Genomic DNA, 23,059 nt, shown 5'->3' on the forward strand with positions numbered 1-23,059 from the left:
GGATGGATCGCACGGTTAGACACAATTTAACTTATTCTAGCAGGAGCGTGCGATCGCCGTGACCGTCGTCGCCGCCATCTTGTATGAAGATCTGTTACATCAAGTGAAAACTTGAAATGCTACACACACGCATTCTCGAATGTACGCATTCTCTGCCTGTCTTTTGAATTGATTCTGTACTCTCTTTGTACATCATTCCCATACAATATTGAATCCATCACTTCGACATTGCATTTATAAAGAATTATAATATAAGATTCTGATCTTGTAGCCAAGCCTAATGATTTTCTGAAACGCCGCAAAACCCCGGCGTCAAGCGATCCGCCACCCAGCCACTAAGTACTAGTTGCATTTATGTACGTGGAGCACCACAAACTACGCGCTGCTGACGGCACATGGCTTTTCAGTTCAGAATGGCAAGGTGTTGTGAAATGCCACTTGGCAAAAAAGTGGCCCAGAATGTGTATTAGAGCATAGGCTATTTCATGTTCCGTGGCGCAACCTTTATTGTTACATTCCGAACGATTTTCGTGTCGACTACGTGCAATTCGGGTTGACGGCGGCCATTGGGGGGAAAGGAAAAGGGCGGGGGAAGAGCAGAATTACACCGGGGCTAAAGAGGAATGACGGGGGCACAGATGAAGTACGGCGGGGGTTAAGAGGAAGTCCGGGGGAAAAGGTGAACGGGTAGGGGGAAAAGCAGAAGGAGTTAGGTGGGGGTGAATCCAATATCAAGAAGAGCAAACGTAATCTTTCTATTTTATTTTATCCCGTTTATATCCAATAGCTTATGATACAGAGGCTCATTTCTCACGTAGGTTGATGTTATAACCAATTCACAAAAAAGGAAAGACACAATTGCACAAACAGGTAAACTACAAAGACTTTATTCAAAACAAAAACCTTGAAATACTAGAAAAAACGCAAAGCCATGACTAATCATGGGTTACTAATATGTAGTTTATATCTGAATTAAAATAGAACACAACACTTAAAAGCCTTAAAAACTGTTCTTGGTTAAATACCGTTCTATTGTAAAGACAATAACTCTCTTAAGTTGAGGTAGAATGGGGAAGGTGAAGAGAACTGATGCAGTGTAAGAGTGTGAAATTTAATGGTGGTTAGGATTTAAATGTTGGATAAGGAATGATACTGTAAAAGTTGAAGTTTAAAATGGTTGGTCACCAGTTGAAATGATGTATCCCATTTTGATAACACAGCAGCCAAATTAGATGCGTTCTAAAATTGTACAAAAAAAATCACTGTTGGAACAGAAATGAAAAAAAATCTTATCAACTATTTGTAGAAGCCTGCGTTTACACAATCTCTCGCTGGCTGGGGTTAATGACCCCTAGCCTTCCTTAGGTGCGCAATAGAAGCGCAATGTTAGTCAGGCAAATATTGGTAGATGCAGTTCTGCTGAGCACTTTTCAAGCAGGCTGAAATTGGCCACCGATTCGGCCGCTGATTGGTCATTGGACAGAGCATAGCATCTCATTCAGACGCCGATCGAAGAATCTAAAAATTCCTAATTTCAGTCATTCTTGCTTATACGTAAACGTGTGTTTCAGATTATGGGTATGCGGAGCTTTGGCGAAAGGAAGGACCATTGAAAAGATATAGCAGCACAATGGTGTTATCATAGATCACTCCCTGATACAGAATATAATCTCAGGTTATAACATTGAGTGTGGCTAAGTGAGTCATCACCTTCTGTCTGGCATATTTCTGTATTGTTTAGATACAAATTCACTGCATACTTTGGAAAAATATAATTTCTTGCAAAACACACATTAAATGCATACCTTTATGTCATACATTAAGTTTGAGAAAAGTTTTTGAGTTTCAAGACAATATGTGAGTGAAACTACAGTAATCTTGATATCTATCCGTTCAGATGATTCAAATTCTGAATAGAAAATGAGTTGCTTACAGCACTTAAAATATGGTGCAAACTTTCAAAACATTCTTGAAGTACTCTGGATAACACTCAAACCTTAACCCATTCTTGCTGTCTAATCTCTTTTGCCAGTAAGATTTGGTACCAAACCGATACCTTAGCATGTTGTTAAAGGTAACCATTTGACATTTCTAAAAATTGGACATCGTTGTATCATAATTGAAGATCTACATGTACAGATGATATGTTTCTTCACAGACCCAGTTCTACCAACTGCTTTACCACTTGTAAGATTTAGGGGTGCTGGCCCCACTGTGTCCTGGTGAGAGGGGAAGTCGGGCAATTTTAGACTCCGGAACAGCAAATGGGCTTGTCATGTGGCTGGTGTCCATCCCTAGTGTGGAAAATAGAGAGAACGATGTTAACTTGATATCCAAAGCCCATACTCCATGTTTTAATACAGTTAAAGCTGCCCAAGAAGACCACTCAGGGGACCAATCAAGTCTAGTCTACATGTATGTCGAATGGTCACCAGGTCACCAGTGTCAATGGTTAGAATGAAACAGTGGGGTTCAAGGACTGCTAAACTGACCATACCAAACGGCTTGAAGCCTTTTGGCATAATAGTTTAGGGTCTGGGGTTGTGATCTGGCGGCCAAGATTTGGCGTGGGTTCGAATCCTGGGAGTCAGGATATTGTTTCTTTCTGTTTCTGTTATGCTAAAAGGCTTAAGGCCATTTGGCATGATCAGTCTAGCAGTCCTTGAACCCCACTGTTACAACTGAAAGGGACCACCAAACAGTGGTCACATTGGCCAGGTGGTTCTTTGGTAAAGGTGGTCCCTTGTACAGGTTTGACTGTACAAACTCATTTTGTACCACTATATCTACATATCTCTAAAGGAACATGAAAGGGTATGAAGTTGTTACAAGTGAATGCAGATCATGATGATGATGATGATGATGAAGACTGCTGACATTATGTCATCAACCTCTCCATCTCACTGCAGATTCTTTAGTACTAAGCGGAAATGTTAACAGTCATAAAAAACTTTGAAGAATTTCAGTACCATGTAAAGCAGTGAAATGAAATATGGAGAACTGAGACAAAACCTATAGACTAGAAAAGAACTCAGGGATCAGGTTCCTATGTGATAAGCTGGTTCTACGTTAGAACTGCACATGTGCAAATTTACAGCTGGAGGCCCCTTATTTTGCTTCACAATGTCTAGAGTCTCTAGAAAATGCTTGATGCCATGTCCAGACATGTTTTTATTATGTCTCAAAGACCTTCAAATTTGAAATACAGTACTAGTCAAACCTGTCTATAGTGGCCACTCAAGGGACTGGAGAAATGTGGCTACAATAGACAGGTGGCCACTATACAGAAAATTTGACCAAGCAATAAGGCACACGATTTCAGTACCCACTGATCTTTCTCACCAAGTTACATCGATTGTCTCAATCGTCTTAAAATTCAACTGACCCTGCCAAAGTCAAATCTACCGAAAATGATTAATATTGCCATGCGCAATGTTCATAAATTTGCTGCCAAAGACTTGATCGAACGCTCAAGGCATGCATACCTTGTGCTACTGCAGAAATGACCCTGTCGGGAACTACAAATCCTCCCAAACTACGACTTTAAACTCTGTGCAGGGTGACCAACAGCCGCTGTATGGGCGCAATATGCAGTGTTTTTGTATCTACGGCACCAGAAATCGTGTGGCCGTGGCCGTGTTGGACAAGTGGCCGCTATAGACTATTTCTTAATGCTTAGGTCAATGGAAAAAATCCAAGGGACCGACAAAAAGTGGCCGCTATGCAAAGGTGGCCACTAATACAGGTTTGACTGTATGTTTATTACCCATAATGTACATGTAGCACACTGTGCAGTTCGTTTTAAACTGCGAACCATCTTATCTTTGTAATCTCCAAGCAGATGTAGATTTGGACCAGTCTCAGTGGTTTTACCTAATTGTTTTTTCAGTATTTGGTACATCATTATTTATCTACTCGAAACTAAACTCTACAAAAATTTGACCACAAGAAAGAGGTATGAAAAGCCTCAAAATCATGTTTTAATCACTAATCTCAAACCAACATCTGCTTGAAGATTATAATATGTGGGCCCATTTTGAAGACTTAGTCATGTAGCTATTAGAGATCAGATCACTGCACACACAAACAGTATATAGTACATTAGTTGTGATTGGTTTGTGAATTCTTCAAAGTCTAAACTTCCAAATTAATTCTGCAAATCATATGCAACACAAACACAAACGGTTACTTGGATTCATTTTCTTATTGGTTATATTGCATAGGGGAAGGTGGGGGGTGGGGGGCTATTGGTTATATTACATAGGGGATGGCGGGGGGGGGGGCAGCTTCTACGGTTATATTGCATAGGAGATGGTGTTGGGGGGTATTGGTTATATTGCATAGGGGATGGTAGGGGGGCTAATGCTATGAGAGGGGAGAAGTTAGTTTTTGATCAGTGTTAATTTGGGTTCTCCGAAAAGGGAAGTGTCTTTGTTACCCTAATCTCTTTTTCCCAACCCTTTGTCTCTTTACAACTCGGTTTCGGAATCCTCCTCGAACACTTCGTCTTCATATGTATCAACGCCGACAGTTCCTTTCTCCATGTCATCAGGTGACATGGGCCTGTCACTCATAGCAGATTGCCTGTCACTCATAGCAGATTGCCTGTCACTCATAGCAGATTGCCTGCCACCTAGATAGGGTACATCAGGACATCAAAGCAAGAAAAGTTATTCATGCACACATTGTAGATCTTTGTTTTGAATGGGTGGTAAAGGGGGACGCCTAGGTGCCATCCTGGTTAGTTCTACGTCAGCTCTAATAGTCGTTTCCCCACCAACTTTCAGAGCGGACGTAAAACTAACGAGGATGGTACCCAAGCCAGAACAAAATCAACTACAAGAAAATCAATTTACAAAAATCACAATATGATTTCCAAGATAAAAAGATTACACATTCTTGATTTCTGGGAAGCCAAGTGTTTTGAAATTTTGTCAGTTGTCAATTTCGTTATTGATTGGGAACCCCTTTTTGATCCTTAACAATTTGTGTTGGTATTCAAAGCTGAGCTTGAGATAATCTTACCATTGTCTTGGGCCACTGGGGAGGCTCCCCTTGGGGTATGCAGGGACACCTCACTCATGGCACTCTCCACCCTCATGTCTTCTGCTGGGGGTGGTGGGCTGCTCTTGTTAGACCCTGTGTCTTCAGCAGTGGCACCAGGTAGGCCCACCAGAGGCTCCTCATCGCCTTCATACGCAGGGTTGGTGTACTGCAGACTGGCAACGGACATCCGTGCAGCAGAACTCTTCCTGCTCGCACTCTTTAGTGCACCTTCAGAAGACCTGCGTGACGCAGAACTCTGCCTGCTCTCACTCATCGAACCTGCAGAAGATTTGCGTGAAGCCGAACTCTTCTGGCTGTCACTCTCAGACTTGCGCGGCCCGTTCTCGTCTTCATGAATAATCAGCATGGCCTTGCTGGAGCGCCGACTCCCTGCTGACATCTTACGAGCTGGCGAGCTCCCACTACTGCGGTTCTGCAGGTCAGCAGAGGATGCGCCCGGGCTGTCGTCGGAGGGAGTGGAGAGAGACCTCTGTATGGGTGACCTTTTGCCGGCAAGGTCGTCATGCATGGACACCCAGCTTCCATTCCGGCTGGAGCGGGAAGACCGGTCAGTCGGGGAAGAGGAATCCTTGGAGGTGCCTGAGGAACCTGGCATGGCCATCGTTATCCCGTCAGCTTCTACAGCACTTTGCAAGGGATCTACCGAGTTGCGCCTGGGACTGAATTTGCTGGGTCCTCCTACCTTCATCTGGACAGGTGGATTGGCGATGGGTGGCAGGACAGGACGTCTGGGGGGCTGCATGACAAAGCCTGGAAATTTCAGAGAAAAATATTAGCTGACCAACCAATGAAATTTAAACCTACATCTGGGCACTAAACAGGGTTCTAGCCAGCATCCGTCCTTCCGTTCTTTTCACGGAATTTTGCTGCTGCGGACAGACAAAAATTTTGCCCATCAGTCCTCTGTGATGGACAAAACTTGGACGGTTAATAATTTTATTTGAACCAAGCTGAGTCTACTAGTAAAATGAGCCATAATAGGAAATAGCATTTTAAAGGGTCTAGATTTCAAAATTTTCCTGGGGAGCATGGCCCCGGAACCCCCTAGGATCGTTGCACCTACGACATGATTTCCATTCAAAATCCAGGGGCCAGAAAAAAATTTTAGGCTAGCTAGAACACTGGCACTAAACTTCTGTTTTTATCTCTTTCACCAAGGAAATGGATTTCTGTAGTCTCAAGGAAGAAGACAGTAGTTTTATTACCTCCTTCATCTGGGACCTCCATCTTTATAGGTGGCAGTCTCTTAGGAGGAGCAGGCAAAGTGTCCGCTGTCTCTTCCTTAGCCTCGTCCTCCTCCACACGGAGGTCCAGTTTCTGGAATCGATGTTTCCTGTGGCAGACATTCATGGCTTAGTCCACAGAGTTGACATTATCAATGTGGAAACTTTGCAGGCATCCTGCCATTACTTTGGAGGGTTTACCCCGATTTAGCTCTCATCAACAGTGAGACGCTGAAACAGGAAAATATCGTCGCACAGTTTTAAGGTGGTCTAAGGTGGTTATGTGGTCTTTTAAAAAGTGTTGTTGAACGTTGTTGACTTAGAATCTAAAAATCTTGGTTTGAATCCCTAGCAGGTCCCAATATTGTGCCCTTGCAAAAGCCACATAACATTGTCATTGCTGTCACTTAACAGCAATTCCAACGTTTGAATCAGGTATTCGAATTTTTGACCGCAATGCACTTGGCATGCACAGAATACGTTCCAATTATTCAATGGAAGCCTGCGTGAACAAAACTTTGAAGCTGGTTTGGAACACCTGTATCAAATGTTACTGTGGCCCAGGTATGATATAATGACATTTTTGCAGCACCAACCTCAGGTATTTCACTCTCCAGATGATCAGTCCAACGATGACCAGTGCCAGAATAGAACAGACGATGAGAGCAATCTCCCATGGCTGGAGTCCGTCACAGTTAGGATTCCAGTCTGGACACTCGCACCTGACAGATAAAAACAAAAACAGTTCAGATAATTCAAATAAAAGCCCCACAATCCTTGAATAGCATATTCTCGTGCTAGTCTTTTGTGTGGGTGTGAATGTGTATAATTTCATCAAAGCAAACTTTCAAGATGGAACTTATTCTAAATATCCATGCAGCACTAAATCTAAAGTTTGTACATCAAGACCAACTGACAAAGAGTACAATAAGAGACTGATGTCATAGCAATGCCTACTTCTGTTCAAATGTAACAACACGCACAAGCACTCTAAAGAATCTACCAATAGTACTAGAACTAAAAGAACCTAGTACCTGTAGTAATCAAGCTCATCGTGACACTCCTTTGGCCATGGACAAGGGCTGGACACACAATCGTCGAAGTCTGTCTCACAGTAGCGCCCCACCCAGCCGGGAAGGCACTCACACTCATATCCATCGTATCCATCCGCACGCTTGGTGTGTGTGCAGTTCCAGTCATCCTCGATTCCTGTGGTTTTAGAAACATTCTTACTGTTGTATTCTAAAAGAGTAAGTAGTTCCTACTTGTTCAATTAGAACCACAGTGACTACTATCTGGTATAATGTTAAACCTAAAGTTCAAGTATTTGGAGAGCAATAGAATTATAGAAAAAACAACATTGTCCTCTTCTACATGTACGACATTGTCTGTCATACATAATGGCAGGTAAATCTGAATTCAAATACAAAAACATAGTTTTTATAACTTCTTTATAATGGCATGATTATGACAGCTTCTATTCTGTACTGTATTTGATGCAATAGATTCTATGATGTTCAGTACAAGAGGCCTGTTTATGGATTAAACTGTGCATTCATGGCAAGATGCATTGTGGATAATGGGTCAAAGGTGAAAGCATGTGAACAATTCTTGTCTACCGTGACACCATGTTCTATCATGTTTTGTTTATGTCTGATAGGCTTTAATGAGAGTACCCAAAATGCATCTTACTTATGCTCAGTCCAACCCTTGAACAGGCTTATGCACATGCACATGTACCTTTGCAGGTAGCATTGTTGACACATGGCATGTGAAGAATGTAGACATCGAAGATCAGGCGCTCTGAGAACGCCCCTGCTGCATCAATGCCGATCAGGATAAACTCATCATGGCCATAGAAGTTCTCTATGGGCACATACGTCACCAAAGCCTTGATGTAGCTGCCCTCAGCAGGAATTTCTGTAAATCAACAAAGGACATTCAAATACAATTAAATCTCTACAACTGTTACTGGTCTGAAAAAAAAAATTGATATCTACTTCCAAACTCCTAAGTTCAACCAGGTTTTCCAGGTAGCTTTTGCTCTACTATACACAAATGTATGTTTTTGTACTATGCATATAATATTATAATGAAATATGTTGATAGATTTAATAGGACTCGATGTATCTGTATTTACATTATAATTCATCTGACCATTGCCTTCCTCATGACCTCAATGAAAAACAGCCTACAGGTCGAGTTGAGCTTCTCATGATTAAATATAGGTTCAAACAAAATAAAAAATTATTCTGTAGGACTAAGCATTTTTTATCAATGTCCTTTACCAGAGGGGTCTGGTTGCAGAAGAGTGATGTGAGCTGTTCCAAAGGTGGCGTTGTACTGGTCGATCAGGAGAGTCTCATCCCTATCAGGGTCCCACACAGACACGATGATCTGGTACGGCTCATACACAATGTTTGTTTCAATGTTCTGCTCAACGGGTGCCTGAAGAACGACAGTGATGTCATGATTAAAACTTTAAGTCAGATCAGTGTAACAGCATGCGTAGTCCAGTGGTTAGTGACCCTGCCTCTGAAACTAGACGCCGAGGGATCAATTCCGGGCTTTGTTGCTCACCCGCCATGCACGCTGCCAGAAAGGGTTGCAGTCCTTAGGACGGGATGTTAAGCTGTGGTCCACTGTTCATTGTGCTTGTCAATAAGAGCTAGCCAAGTAGAATTTCCGCGGTACAATGAACCTGTAAATACTGTACATAGCATCTGTCCTCTCTGTCACGACCAGTGGAAAACTAGCTCTTCAGTGAGCTAAAACTGGGTTGAGATCACTTTCCTTTCCTTTTCCTTTTCTTACAGCCGAAAGGGTTAAGTACTTGCCTTGCACTTGTTATATAGCATGTTCAAGCCTTTAGTCTGGATACCAGCCATCTTATCACTATAGAGTGATTTGCTAAATCTTTATTTGCATAATGTAGGAAAATAGTATGTCCAGTCTTTTCCTACCTCAATGGTGTTGTTTTCTTGAACCACGAGCATCTGTCCGCCTATCTCAACAGAGAACACTGGGTAGTCGTTCACAGACAGGACTTCTATGCTCAGCACGGCAGTTGTCTCCAGGATGGGAATAATGGTGCTGTCCTCCCGTACCTCCCTCACGTAGATGCTGATGGTCTCCATACCTAAAGTTCAAAAAAGGAAAAAAGCAGATGAGCAAGACTAGTGATATATATAAACAGTGCTTGAAATCCTTTTTTCAGCCAGGTTGCCCAGATGGCAACCTAAGTCAAAAGCCTGGTTGAGCCATCACCGTTTCAGGTTGCCCCACTTCTAAGTTATTTTTTTATTCAAACCAGCTTAGCATTATCTTTTCTTTCAGTTACATACAACCACTTATGCTTTATCTTAATACCAAGAAATACAGAAGCATATGCAAATAAGTTCAACATTCCAACTGCACAATTTCAGGTAGAGCACTAAACTACCTGGGTTTGAAATTAAGTTGCGCCAAGAGTATATAAATGACAAGAAAACCTTGGGACAGAAGATTGCAGAGACTGCAAGAAATAGCTTGAAGGAGCAAAAAAAAAGTTTTAACAGCCTTATAGTTATACAACTCTCTCCTGTTAACAATGATGACTGAAACCAACTGAAATTGGACAGGAATGATTTGCAACCTACCAAACTCCTGTGAGAAGGGTTTGTAGGTAAGAAGCCCTTCTGCTGACAGTGTGGCAGTACCCAGTGATGGGGAAGAGCTGGGGTTGATACCAAACACTATCTCATCATTGTCTGGGTCTGATGCCTGCACCCAGTATGCCAGGGTTCCTGTAGATCAAAACATACATTCCAGAATTCTAAATGAATTGTCATCATTGCTACTGTACACAATAGATTCATGATATGAATTCTACATTCGCTGAACAAGTAAACAAGATTTTACATTTGCCTATTGATAACTTTCTGTCACTCTGTGGTGAACACACCTAGATCTACCACTTCCTACCAGCCTGTGGGGAAACCATTTTGACCTCCAAGTTGACCTTTACATCCTGCCAGTCTCTGTTACACCATCTTTGATTCCTTCTCACATTCTATCACAGTGACTCTGAATAGCTTCACATTATGACACAAACATACATCTAGATCTGAACACAACAAAAGTAAAACCTCTGTATATGGAGACAACATGATACCTGATGATTCCTAGGTGAAGTAGTCCCCCTCCTGTCACTCACAGTGCTTCCTCTTTCCCCAGCACAAATCCAACCTTGTTTTGAAGCTATTCACTTTCACTGCTTTTACTACTTCTGCTGGCAATGAGTTCCATTGCTGTGCTGTTTTAATTGCAAAAGACTGGCGATGTACAGTAGATTTGGCCAGTGGCACAGCTAGCATGAAACAATGACCTTTCGTTGTCTAGATGGACACTCCAACTAACTGACCTGAATCTTCGTCCATCCAGAGGTCCAGTGTTGATGTGAAGACAGGAGGGTCATTAGGGATTCCCTTGGTGGCGATGACCACAGCAAACTGTGTCTCCCTGCTGAAGTAATCCACAACGATGTTTGTAGACCTCTTGGTACGCTGACTGCGCGCTGTTGGGTAGTTCGTGGAGCAGACCTGCAGAACAGAAATTATATGTTCAGGTAGAGATTGTAATTTGTCAGAATCTGTGATAAGTAGAGATTGCAATCTGTACTACTGGTAAGAATTGCCGACTGTGCATATTAGAATCACCAATTGTACTATCAGTATGGTAAATTGTACTGGCAGAAATCCTGATCTCTGTTGAGACTCCAGTGGATTGCCAATTGTGCACAGCAATCTTTTAGTAACCCTTGCAAGAATACTGTGTCTATCTCTTTTATTACAAATGAAAATTTGAGAAAAAAACTCACTCAAAACTCAAGCAACTTGTGACCAAAGATTGGACACACCTTGGTTTTGGGCAATAGTTGAATTTTAAATCTCAGTTATAAATAAAAATTAGCGGAGACTTACATAAGTGATCAATTCTCCTGTGGTCTCGTTGAACTGCATTTGACCATTTTCATCACAGGTGCGAGAAGCATCGTCCCATTCACTCAGGTCTGACAAAGAAAAAAAACAAAACAGATTCACATTTAATTAAGATATATAAAAGTAATGCATACTAAATTCTAAACAAGTACAAATGGTCACAGAAAATAGTTTGAAGTTTTGCTATCAAAACATAAAATTCTATATACATATACCTCAAGGATTTTACCTTGAAGGTAATCCTTAAAAACTTTTTTTGCTTGAACATTTGTTTATTAATGAAAGCTCAAATCGGCCTGCAGGCCCTTTTCTTTGAGGTCATGAGGGAAGAGGCAAGGGTCAGACAAAGTATATAACAGAGATACCGTTTACATCCATTTACAAGACTAGTCCTTTCACAGAATTCTACAATTGTCACTGATCCAAAGAAAAATGTACTAACAGTAAATTTATTAAGTTTACAGTATGTGGACATCATTTGGCCACGTGAGGGGGGGGGGGGGCGGCATTCCCTTCATTTTAACCCTCACCCTGCTGCCTAACCCCATAACCAATAGGAAATCTGTAGCCAAGAGACTACTTCAGCATTATGAAGATTAATTTTGTAGTGGAACAACAGTTACTGTAGTAAAAAAAATACAAGACAGTCCATTTGTTTGCAGTGAGATGAGTTTGCAGATGACCACAAACACAACAACACCCCAAATATTTCATTATCATGTCATATTTCTGGGAGTCTTTACATTCCTTTAGACATACATACAAGTCTTTGACACAGTTTAACTGCAGATTCTGAGAATAGAATTTCAAATGATTGAGACATACCTTTGTTCCAGAAGATGAGTAGTGGGGTATAGTCTGTCCAGTTGGCTGCAGCAGGGTCCACCGTTGACGTGACGGCAAGCGAAGCATTCAGCTCGACTTGTCCCACAGTAGACAGATAGAAACTGGGCTGTAGGAGGGTCTGGATCCTGGAATATGAAAAAAACCCTCTTACATGTACAAAATACATAAAAAAGATATCAAGGATCTCATACCTCTGTTAATTTCTTGTTACACATACAACATACATTTCAAAGATAAGATATTGATGACCTTATACCTTTGAGAATTTTTGTTACATGTACAAAATACATAAAAAAGATATCAAAGATCTCATACCTCTGTTAATTTCTTGTTACACATACAACATACATTTCAAAGATAAGATATTGATGACCTTATACCTTTGAGAATTTTTGTTACATGTACAAAATACATAAAAAACAAAGATTCATACCTCTGCAATTTCTGCATCTGCATCTACATCTTTTTGTTATCGTTATTTTGAATTTGTAACTGATTCTGTCTAAAGCATTTTCCCACTGACCCTCATAATTCAACAGAAATTGAAGACAGGAAATGAAATTATTCTTGTTAAAATGCAGAGTGTTCCATTTTTCAAAGTGTTTCATTTTAGCTCCAATAGTTCTCTGAAATAAAACAATAATCCACTGTTCAGCACCATGGGCAGAGCCAACAACTTGCTTTTCAGAACCAGGGAAAGAGCCTAATATGTATTTACATTGTTCTGCCTGGGCTTTGTAGTGTCATCTTATACAAATTTGTTTACTGTCCTTTATTTTCAGAGCAAAGGCCTTAAGGCCTACTTGCTCAGTCTTGTTATTACCTACCTATCCCGTAGGTATCTCCCTGTCATGTTGGCTTCTATGGTGAGTGCAGGATCAGTGATGTAAGGGATGTAGTCATCGGAGGCATCAGAGCCGTACTCCTGAGAAACACGGTTCTGGTCCAGCTCTCCAAAGGCCAAGGTCAAACCAGCAGGAAGGTCTAAGAAAGGAACATGAGGTCTTAGTGTCAGCTGGGAGGAAGATATTCTATAGAATTTTATCATTCACTTTGTCTTCGGTATGGTATCAGACAACAGAGCACATTCCTCTCCTCCCTTTGCCATTTACCTCCCAACTGGAGTGCCTTTCCCAAGGATATAACCTCTGACCAGGAACCTGTGACTTCTCAATCTTGTGTGCTAGCCAAGCCTCTTGGTAAACGTTTCATACTGTATCCTACATAAGGCATTCTTTAAACAAGATTGACACAAAACTGAAAAAAGTTTAATTTTTCATACAACAGGGTCATGTCATCAAATTAAAATGTAAAGTCAGATTCAACATAAACTTCACCAAGAATCTCTAATAAAAAACCAAAAGCTTTTATACTGTTACCATCACTGTAACATACTGTACTATTACTCTGTTGAATTTAGACGAATATAGAATTATCTATTCTATCTTTACTATTTAAAAATGATGTAATAATCAAAAGGTTTTACTTTAAGCAATAAATATTGCTTTCAAGAAAAAATCTTAAGACTGATGTTTCAAAATGGGTACATACCTCCAGTTGGCTCTATGGAGAGTTCATAATCACTTGGTGTAGATCTTCGTTTCCTGTTGCTGGAACCTGATGCAGTGATCCTCAGTCTCTGTCCAGGTGTAGCAGAAATACTGGTGTCTCCAGCAGCTGAAGGGTGCAGGAATGTAAAACTGATAAATAATGACCTGTGGAACTATTTGATGATGACGGCTTTATTGTACAACAATTGTATTAGATAAAAAACATGATAATTTGAAAGTTCTAGAAAACTTATCAAGTATACAAGAAACTAATGTAGTATACGTTGTAGGGTGGGACTATACATTTGTACATTTTAGTTTTTAAATCTAGTGTATATTAATGGCCATGCCAATAACATATTGAATTTATAATATCACATGATCCAAGCAATTTTTGCACTTCAATTGTAGATAACAAAAGTGATTTAATAGTATTACAAATATTCCAAAGGAGTCAGGACGAAAGACGGTGAGGACAAAGACTTACGTAGAGTTACGATTGGCCCATCACACTTGTCAACACACAGGTTAGCTGGGTTACACATTCTCAGGCAGTTCATGGTGCAACTAAAATGGTTCATGAAAACATAATAAAACTTAAAAACAATACAAAATGATCTTAACAACATAAAACAACAGAAAAAATTCTTTGCACTAAAAAACACAAAGGATAAATCAGATGCTGTGGTTCTGGATTTGAATGAAGTTGAGAAGTTTTACTTACGATCCAGGCGGGACGTTGTACGTGTTGCCCCCTAATGAAGTTGTGCTGGTCCTGGAAAATTGTCAAAATTGTTCAATATCCTCGACAACACAATAAGTCGGTTCCTGGGTCCTACTGCACATGCACAGTGTGAGGCATTGTTGGTACTATTTGAAAGGTTAAGGTTTCAATCACACAGATAAAACATGTATGGGCATGTATAAAGCACTGTGTTTACAATCTCGGGGCTCTCTGGCCTGACCTGCGCAGTTAGAACGATGATGCCACCTGAACTGTAGGATTCATACAACCCTTGTCTAGGCAACCCTTACGCATGGTAAATTAGTCATACACGTGTATATACAGACCCTGACCTCTCACTGCAAATATTGTTGTCGATGATATGATGTTAATATAACGTTATACTTCATTTTTAGATGATATGTAAGTTGTCCTACACCATGTACATATAAATGTTCCTTTTTAATATGTATTGTTTATGTGTTTGTCAGCAGGGCTAGCCCTTTGTAATAGCCATAGGCTAGTTGGGCAGCCCTGGCTGTGTGTTCGTGGCAGCCAAACCAATAAATAAATAAACTGTAGGATCTAAAGAATTTGGCTATGTTATCAAGTAATGCATAACTCACTGCACTCAGGTATTGCTAACATCATCTCAAGATATGGGGGTGTCTATTTATAATACCAAATATACAGCGTTGACTTTGTTTATATAAAACAGAAGCAACTTCAAAGAAAGAGGAACAAAGCCTTTGAACAGGATGTTTTCCTTGCCAACAGAGAGCAAAAGCATCACAGTACAAAATTCAGCACTAAGGACAGAGACATTAAAATGTACATTGTCAGTTTAAGTGTACACCATTTACAAACATTTACACTTACAAAGACAAAAGGGACTTAAGCATGAGTTCAAACCTTACCTGCATGCAGTGCTTGGACTAGTGGGCCTTGCATTGACGTATGCCTGCATGGATCTCTGAGCAGATGTGTCGGAGAGAGAGGTGGACGTGGTGTCGTTTGTGGTGTCGTCGGGGGTGAAGCAGTTGGGATCCGTTGGTTTTGGCAGGTCCGAGATGTTGGCGACCACCGTGTTGGAGACGAGGAGTTGTCCGTTGACGATGGCAGCGCTGCCGCCACCATTCAGACCAATCTGTATACAGGGAACCGTGTCCCCTCCTTCTCCACAGGTTTGGACACACATCACTAGGAAACAGAAAGTATTTTGTAAAGCTTGCAGATAGTCATAACATGAATAATCTAAGTTCCATACAATAAAAAGGATCCACCCCTGAGGCATTGGTAAAATTAGAGAACATACAAACTATAGTAAAGAAAAACTTTAGAATAGAATAGCAAGATTTGCCATGTACATTTTGTAGAATTGCACAATGGACTCTAGCTTAAGTTAAGCAGTATAGTTTTGTAATTATCACTACACATCACCACTACACATCACCACAGGTGACAATGCACATCACCCAAGAGTAGTAAGTTAAACATCTTTCAACCTTAAACGTTTATACATTAATGAAGACAATAGCCCACTATCACGCTTTCATTATAATTGCAAGAAAAATTTGGAAATATTTTTTCCAGCTTTGCAACTTTGGGATATATTTACTGGTAAAGCTGTCTATATCAAATGTTGGCCTATAGGCTCTTTATCAAAATAATGTTGAGAGGCTTCATGGCAAACCCCAAAATATCTCCATTTTGTAACTATAGCAGAAGGAAATAACTGTGAATAAATAAAAAGTAATCAATGTTGGTTTTACTTGTTTTATTGATGCTTGGATCTTCAGGTGGTCCATATGAAATTCCCACTTCTGTAGGGTCCGATGCCTGCAGTGCAGTTGGTGGGACAACCCCTTCCATCTGTGTGCATCCTAGGGCACTCGTGTTCACATTAGCAGATGGGGGTTCAAGGAGAGCAGTCACTCCTTGGACACAAACATGTATTACACAATGGTAAAATTTATTCTCACATAGCAAATGGACAAAAACCATTTGAGTCTTTTCATAGTACTGAAAAAAGAGTTGGGTTCTGTCCATGGTGCTGAAAAGCACTTTTGTTTCATTGTACTTTCTACTTTGTTATCCTGAATTGCTGCTTTTCAAGTAGCTAATAGCAGTTCACTGTATCTTGGCTATAGGGTGCTGTTTTAACCAAACACACCAGGTCCCCCCTACTTATTTTGATACACTTGTTGGCTTTTTTTTCTGAATATAGGTTTGATGTCTAATGCTGAAGGTAGTACTATGAAAAATATTCTTTCCTGTGACATTCTGTAACTTTTCTAGATACAAAGGGACAAAACACATATCTATATAATGCTATATATATATGATGAACTTGTACCAATGTTCAAAAATAAAACTTATAAACATCTAATACACTGCCATTTCTACTGACATAATCAACCTACCCCCAGTAACGCCATACGTAGAAAGCCCTGCTTTATTAGTAGCCTTGATGGATACAAAGTATGTGCGGTTGTTCTCTATGAGACCCTCCAGGTCAGAGTTCAGTCCAGTAGTGTTCACGCCAATACAGGTGTAGTTCTGAAGATCGGTCCCATTGGGACGGGAACCAATGGCAAAACAGTTCTCCTGCAAGGCGGAACAAAATGAGCAATGATTAATGCTGGTTTCCATGGTTTTGAAAAAGGTAACATTTAATACAGGAAATACTGTTTTTACTTGTACTAGAAGTATCAATATACACAATGTAGATGTTTGAATAGACTTAGTACAGGGTTTAAAGGTAGTGACAAGTCTTTGAAATACGGTTTTGCAGGTAGCAATAATGCATTAAATGCTTAAGGTGTTAACAAAGATATTTATATACATGCAATCCACTTATGTTTCATTGTATTTATCTGTTGAATCTAAATATAATGCAAAATGGTTGATTCAACTGACTCTGTAACAAAATGACATATTGTTGATATCAATGCAGTTTTGAGGTCAGCATACATGTATTGTGCCTGAAGGCTTCGAACTATGACATTGGGTGGAAATGCCATGGCTTTCGGTGATACCTCTCTTACTGGGGCTGATATCACTAACAGCACTGAGACAAACTGCCTACAAAAAAGGAATGGCCCAAATACATGGCCAATGATGGAGAGACTACTCGAGAAGGGGAGTGCCCGAGGGAATGGAGCAAGAGTCTATTTATGTGGGATGAGCAAAGTAATCACAACCCAACTGAAGGTGAGAGTTCTAACACCTATTGGACATGCTAGAGGGAGGAAGACCTTGGCAGCTTCCGTAGACACTCCTCTAACATCAAGAGAAGAAGAAGGGTGTCTTTTACCTTTATTCCACTTTCTTCATCAGAAAAGTACCAGACTGCCTTGATTGTATCGTTGGACTGTTGATACGATGTCGGCATCAGTTCACCCTGTGTCACATCAACGTGGATAGAGCTTTCCATATTAGGTGGAGTCGTGTCTATTGTGAAGCCACTGGTCGTAGTTATCACTTCACTTCCGCTGGCAGAGAGTGCCTTGACTGTGAGGAGAAATATGGTTTGTCAATGGTAGTCAATGTCTTAGTGATATACAAGCCTCCGTAGCAGGCTCTTTTTGGCTCATAATACACTTTTGCTGGCCATTTCTTTTTGTACTGGGTTGCTTGTATACCTTTTTGTACTGGGCTGCCATATGGAACAGATGTGAATCATCTCAACATTTCAATCCTGTCATAAGTAAAATACAGATAGGATAGATCATACTGGAAAAATTGTACTTCGGACTGTACTTCACCAGTGTAACCGGATGCACTATGATGATGATGATGATAAGTAAGATGCTTTAACTTGATTACCAATGCTAGAAATCAATTCCCTAGAAATGATTGTAAAAGACCACTTTCAACCCATACTATCCACCCTTGTAGGTTAGCCTTATAGAAATGCAGTTATGTACCAATGAGGAAGTAGGGTATAGCAGTCCCATTGTCAGTCACAGTGAGGTTGAGGTTATCCAGGCTGAATCTGACCTCCACGTTTTCACTGCTGGTGTTGCATTGTGGGTCACAGGCAAACCTGCTGCAGTCGTCCAGGCATGGGAGGCACGGGGTGTAGATCTAGAGGTGTGAGACATGGCAACCATTTACTTACTATGTCATACGTGGGGGGTGGTTATTTGTTTGCAGGTTTTGTATACCCAGTAAACCGCCTCATGGCATAACATACCAGGTTTGTACTGAACAGTACACAAAATGTACAAGCTTCATGATCATATCCAAATATATTTGTGTGTAGCTGTTGCCCATTTGAATACTAGATTTAACACTTTTACTTTGGAATTGAAGTTCTTATCATATCTTGCTGGAGGACACCAATTTTTTTCATAATGCTGGTGCAGTTTGAATTAAAATGTGTAATTTCTTGGTTCAGCAATACTGCAGGTTGGAATACTCTCTGGATGATTTAACCCATGGTTAGGCTGGTAGATACCTCTGAAAAAAGAGGAGTAGATTGAAGCAATATTATGGTTGGGTTAAAGTTGATTTCTCACCTCTTGGTAGTCTACAACTTGGCTCCGTGAACCATCCTCAACATCTTCAGCTAAGATTCCAGCATAGTACTTGATGATTGGATCAATGTTCCCGCGGAACGGTCGGCCGTAACGGCACGGAATATCACTGGCTGGTGGCAATCTGTGACAAAGATATTTAGCATTCATTCATTGTACCACATTCACAGAAACATGAAAATATTGACAAACAACAGTCATGATATCGTATTGCTTTATATATAAAAAGTTATGGTACCTACAATGTAAGTGACAAGACTTAAAAGTTTTATGTACATAAATGAAACTTTTGGACCAGTACTATATTACGGTAGGTGGAGGGGAAGGGCTAGCTACCTCTCCCTGTAATACTATATGCTGCCACTGAAACAGATGGAAACTTGCTGTATGCCACTAAATGAATGAAACAAGCATACATGTATCATAGAGAAAAGGAAAACCAAAGACTGTCCTGGAATAATTCTGTTTCATGGGAGTAAAAAAATGAGTAAAGATACATGTATGACATTATAAGAGAGTATACTAAGTTTTGTAGAGTCTTCCACCATACTTACACAACGTTACGGAATGTTGCAGAAGTCACGTCTGGTTTGAACTTGTTGGCGAGCACTGGCACATTGTTGCCTTCATTTAAGACATTGAGCATGAGCTTGGTGCTGTTTGTGAAGGAGGGAAGCCCAGACACCATGGCCCACTGCTGTCCATCAATGTACAAACTCAAACTCCAGTCAGACTGGGCACAAAGGAAACATGGTCAGTTAAACATTATGTAAAAGGTACATGTAGTCCCATTATTTTAGAGGCCATAGGGGCAGTTATTAACTGTGCCTTGGTGTCATGGTATTGGCCATCCCTCTTCTTTCATCAGCTTTTACCTCCCCCACTGAAGTCAGGTACATGTACCTATTTGCATACCTGGGTAAAGTAAGGAAAGTCGTGTGAACTACCTTTCCCAAGGACACAATGTCTAGCTAGGAATGGCAGGAATGGAATCCTTGACCTCTTGATCTTGTGTCAGCTAGCATAGCCATTTGAACAGAAAACATAATGTCACTCCATACTAGTAGATAAATAGCAAAAATAAAGACCACTGACCAAATTTGAAGACTAACACTCGCTGGTAAAGGTATAAATGAGGAATATTTTAAGATTGAAGTGATACCTTGACAAGAAAATTTTCACTTTGACAGCAGGACTCACCAGTTCTTCCCATGTTGTCATTGTGAAAACAAACTCGTAGTTGTAAAATGCTGCTGAAGGGTCAAAGTTCAGGAAGATTTCTTTGTATTTTGGCTCGTACTTGTCTTCGTAGTAGGTGCACCACATAATGAGCCTTGATTCGGTACTTCCTGCAAAGGGGAAAATGAATACGATGTCTTAAGAATTGCTTTGGTTGTTGGTTATCATATTTGTAATTAGAAAATGTGACCATGCTCAAACACAAAAAATTAGAATAAGGACTTGTGAAACACCACAATTGAGCATAGCTCTGCTAAGATAACATAATAAACCAGTCGCGGCATGGAAAACCCTATTTTAATGGTAAGCAAATCTTTAAACTATATCATCTCTTGTGCTGTACCTTTAGGAAGAATGAGCATGCCACAAGCACTCTGAGTGACAAACATCTCTTCTTCACTGACAGTCGACGTCTGCCCCTCGATGGGGTCAGGAACGACAGCCCACACTGGTGTGGGCCTCTGTGGCGCAGCTGTAGTGGTCGGTGCTGTGCCGGTGTAGAACTCTGTGCTGTACTCTGTGCTGTTCTGTGCTGTGGTGTTCTGTGGAGGTGCTGTTGTTGTTGGTGCTGGAGTTGTGGTTATGGGGTCAGTCGAGTACTTCCTACAGTCACATGGGCAGAGGATCTGGAAAAAAGAGAATAGAAATTCTGTCAGGCAAACTTTTCATGAATCACATGCTAACACTGATGTAGACTTTAGCTTTAGCTGTAAAGGCAGCCATTTGGCACCAACTTTGCATTGGTTAATATGCAAATTGAGGCTATATCAGGGTTCTTTCCAGGATCCGTTCTTGCTTGTTGGGACGAAACACAAACTTATCCCATCCATCCCAAAAATCTGAACTGCATGACATGAAATTGATGGAAATATAGCTTTCAAAGCTTAAAATGACAGATTTAACAACGAAAACTAACTAACAACATGGTCTCCCAAACAATAGTGGGATGGAACAAAATCTTAAGCAGGAGACAGCCCTGGGCTATATACACAATAGGTTGCAGGAAAAAGGTTAAATTGCACATTTTTAAATGTAATGAATCTGAAGTTATATGTACTGAATGAGTGAGTACAATATACTTGAAATGTGACTTTCAAATTTTGTGCATGCACATAAAAGCCGGTACCGATTCATCTTCACTGTTACAGCAGTAGTCACACATGTCGGAGCTTCCACAGGTTCCATCTGGTCCGTCCCAGAACACCACACTGGTCACTCCGGAGGCAGTCCGGTCGGCTGCCTTGATGGTAACCTGTCAAGAAAATTTTAGATCAGAACATTGTACCTACAGGTCTTCTATTGCAAACCCTCTACTATATAGAGGCTGTGTCAATGCAAACATTATGTACAATGTACACACTACATTAAGCACTTTGTTTCCTGAACAAATCTTGGCACTAATGTTGCATCTATTTATAGTTGTAATAATACTCCAGGAATAATTGTTTTTTTTTAATTCTTGCTGAGAACTGGAAATTCAATAGTTTCAAAAACTTTAGGATATTAATTAGACATCTCAATGCTTTAGGTTGACATTGCATAGTCTTAAACAGTTTTATCACTGCCTGTCTTTTCCAGTAAACTTCTTAAGAGATTTCAGGGCTGAGGACAAAACGCCCACAGTAACAAATTTAAATACAATTTTGTTTACCTTGTAAGTGCCTCCAATCTGTATGTCAGCATTCCTGTAGACACATCCTGAGTACATGAGGTCAGTCTGGACACTACGTATCATCGTGATGACCAGGGAATCCCCGCTCTCAGTCCACTCAGCCTGGAAGAAAAAAACAGGTCAATTGCAAGAGAGTACAGATATTTAAGCCAATAGATACAATTTGTTATAAGTTGATACTATATCATAATGTTTCATCCATATTAGGAGGGATGTATTTCCGTGGACTTCTAGTAATGGTAGTTGCCATCAAACAGTCAAAGGGGGCTAGGGTCACAATTTATCAAGACAAACCAACCTCCTTTTCCCTGGTTGTCAGTTTCCAGTTCCTGTACATGTCTGTGTATGTGTACATGCCCAACAGTTTGTCTGAGGTGACTTTGTTCCATGTTCCATCAGTGAAGGGAGAGGGTCTCTCGGGGCACTCCTGGGCACTCGGGTCAGCAAGATGCAGGAACATGCCTACAAAATCACAAAAATAGAAACAAATCATTTTGTTCCTGACTAGCATAGGGAAAATATAAAAACATCAGTTACTACAACTTTAAAACACAAATAGATGGACCAAAAAACAACTACATGCACCTCCCATTAAGTATTGGCATCTTCCATTGACCCCTTGACCTTGACTGTCATTTCTGATTGATTACTAGTTTTATCACCTCTGAACTGTACTTCCTGCCACTTCAACATGTGTGGCATTTGCAGTCATCTTACCATTCATTTCCTGCAAATCTGATAGTGTATATTAAGTAACTTAGTCTAGTAATGCGACACTAGCATAAACAAACAAGATGTACAGAAAACAAAGTCTGTACACAGAGTCAACTACTGTAACGTTACCTTGCACTGAAGTTGGATCTCCATGGTAGTCTTGGTCCTCAAAGTAGTCCCACCCATCTACAACGGTCCCTGCAGAGATCTCCGAGGTATCGTAGATGATTGGCGGTGACTCAGTCATGATGGTGGTACCAGCAGTGTTGACGGTTCTCAGGCGGACGTAGTATGGAATGTTACGCTGTAAAGTAGCATGGTTTGCAATGAACATGTGGACTGAAATATACTAGAAAACATAACATTGAACAAGACTTACTGAGTTTTTGAAGAATAGACTTGAGACATTTGCAGTCATTATTTTGAGACAGGCTTGGAATGAAAAAAAAAATGTCTGCAGCATGAAATCATGTTTGACTTGAAGACCAATCTCTTCTACCTTTC

General features: G+C 40.6%; 1 protein-coding gene across 1 annotated transcript in view; it reads right to left on the reverse strand.

Annotated features, from left to right (window-relative positions):
* Positions 1–1,620: 1,620 nt before the first annotated feature.
* Positions 1,621–23,059, reverse strand: part of LOC118406508 — a 126,476-nt gene continuing 105,037 nt past the window's right edge. The window contains exons 123-153 of the mRNA XM_035806569.1: positions 22,935–22,953; positions 22,685–22,859; positions 22,140–22,303; positions 21,821–21,943; positions 21,296–21,421; positions 20,513–20,795; positions 20,131–20,279; positions 19,485–19,663; positions 18,913–19,054; positions 18,319–18,478; positions 17,706–17,902; positions 16,813–16,996; positions 16,162–16,326; positions 15,307–15,589; positions 14,390–14,440; positions 14,153–14,232; positions 13,667–13,792; positions 12,943–13,099; positions 12,095–12,240; positions 11,252–11,340; positions 10,693–10,870; positions 9,929–10,075; positions 9,254–9,429; positions 8,579–8,738; positions 8,031–8,210; positions 7,325–7,499; positions 6,887–7,012; positions 6,273–6,400; positions 5,026–5,817; positions 4,439–4,633; positions 1,621–2,294 (exon numbers count right to left, since the gene is read on the reverse strand). Coding sequence (XP_035662462.1) covers positions 4,470–4,633; positions 5,026–5,817; positions 6,273–6,400; positions 6,887–7,012; positions 7,325–7,499; positions 8,031–8,210; positions 8,579–8,738; positions 9,254–9,429; positions 9,929–10,075; positions 10,693–10,870; positions 11,252–11,340; positions 12,095–12,240; positions 12,943–13,099; positions 13,667–13,792; positions 14,153–14,232; positions 14,390–14,440; positions 15,307–15,589; positions 16,162–16,326; positions 16,813–16,996; positions 17,706–17,902; positions 18,319–18,478; positions 18,913–19,054; positions 19,485–19,663; positions 20,131–20,279; positions 20,513–20,795; positions 21,296–21,421; positions 21,821–21,943; positions 22,140–22,303; positions 22,685–22,859; positions 22,935–22,953 — 5,224 coding nt within the window. The 3' untranslated portion in view covers positions 1,621–2,294; positions 4,439–4,469. The remainder of the gene's footprint in view (positions 2,295–4,438; positions 4,634–5,025; positions 5,818–6,272; positions 6,401–6,886; positions 7,013–7,324; positions 7,500–8,030; positions 8,211–8,578; positions 8,739–9,253; positions 9,430–9,928; positions 10,076–10,692; positions 10,871–11,251; positions 11,341–12,094; positions 12,241–12,942; positions 13,100–13,666; positions 13,793–14,152; positions 14,233–14,389; positions 14,441–15,306; positions 15,590–16,161; positions 16,327–16,812; positions 16,997–17,705; positions 17,903–18,318; positions 18,479–18,912; positions 19,055–19,484; positions 19,664–20,130; positions 20,280–20,512; positions 20,796–21,295; positions 21,422–21,820; positions 21,944–22,139; positions 22,304–22,684; positions 22,860–22,934; positions 22,954–23,059) is intronic.

This window comes from Branchiostoma floridae, chromosome 19 (genome assembly GCF_000003815.2).
Source record: "Branchiostoma floridae strain S238N-H82 chromosome 19, Bfl_VNyyK, whole genome shotgun sequence".
Taxonomy (NCBI): Eukaryota; Metazoa; Chordata; class Leptocardii; order Amphioxiformes; family Branchiostomatidae; genus Branchiostoma; species Branchiostoma floridae.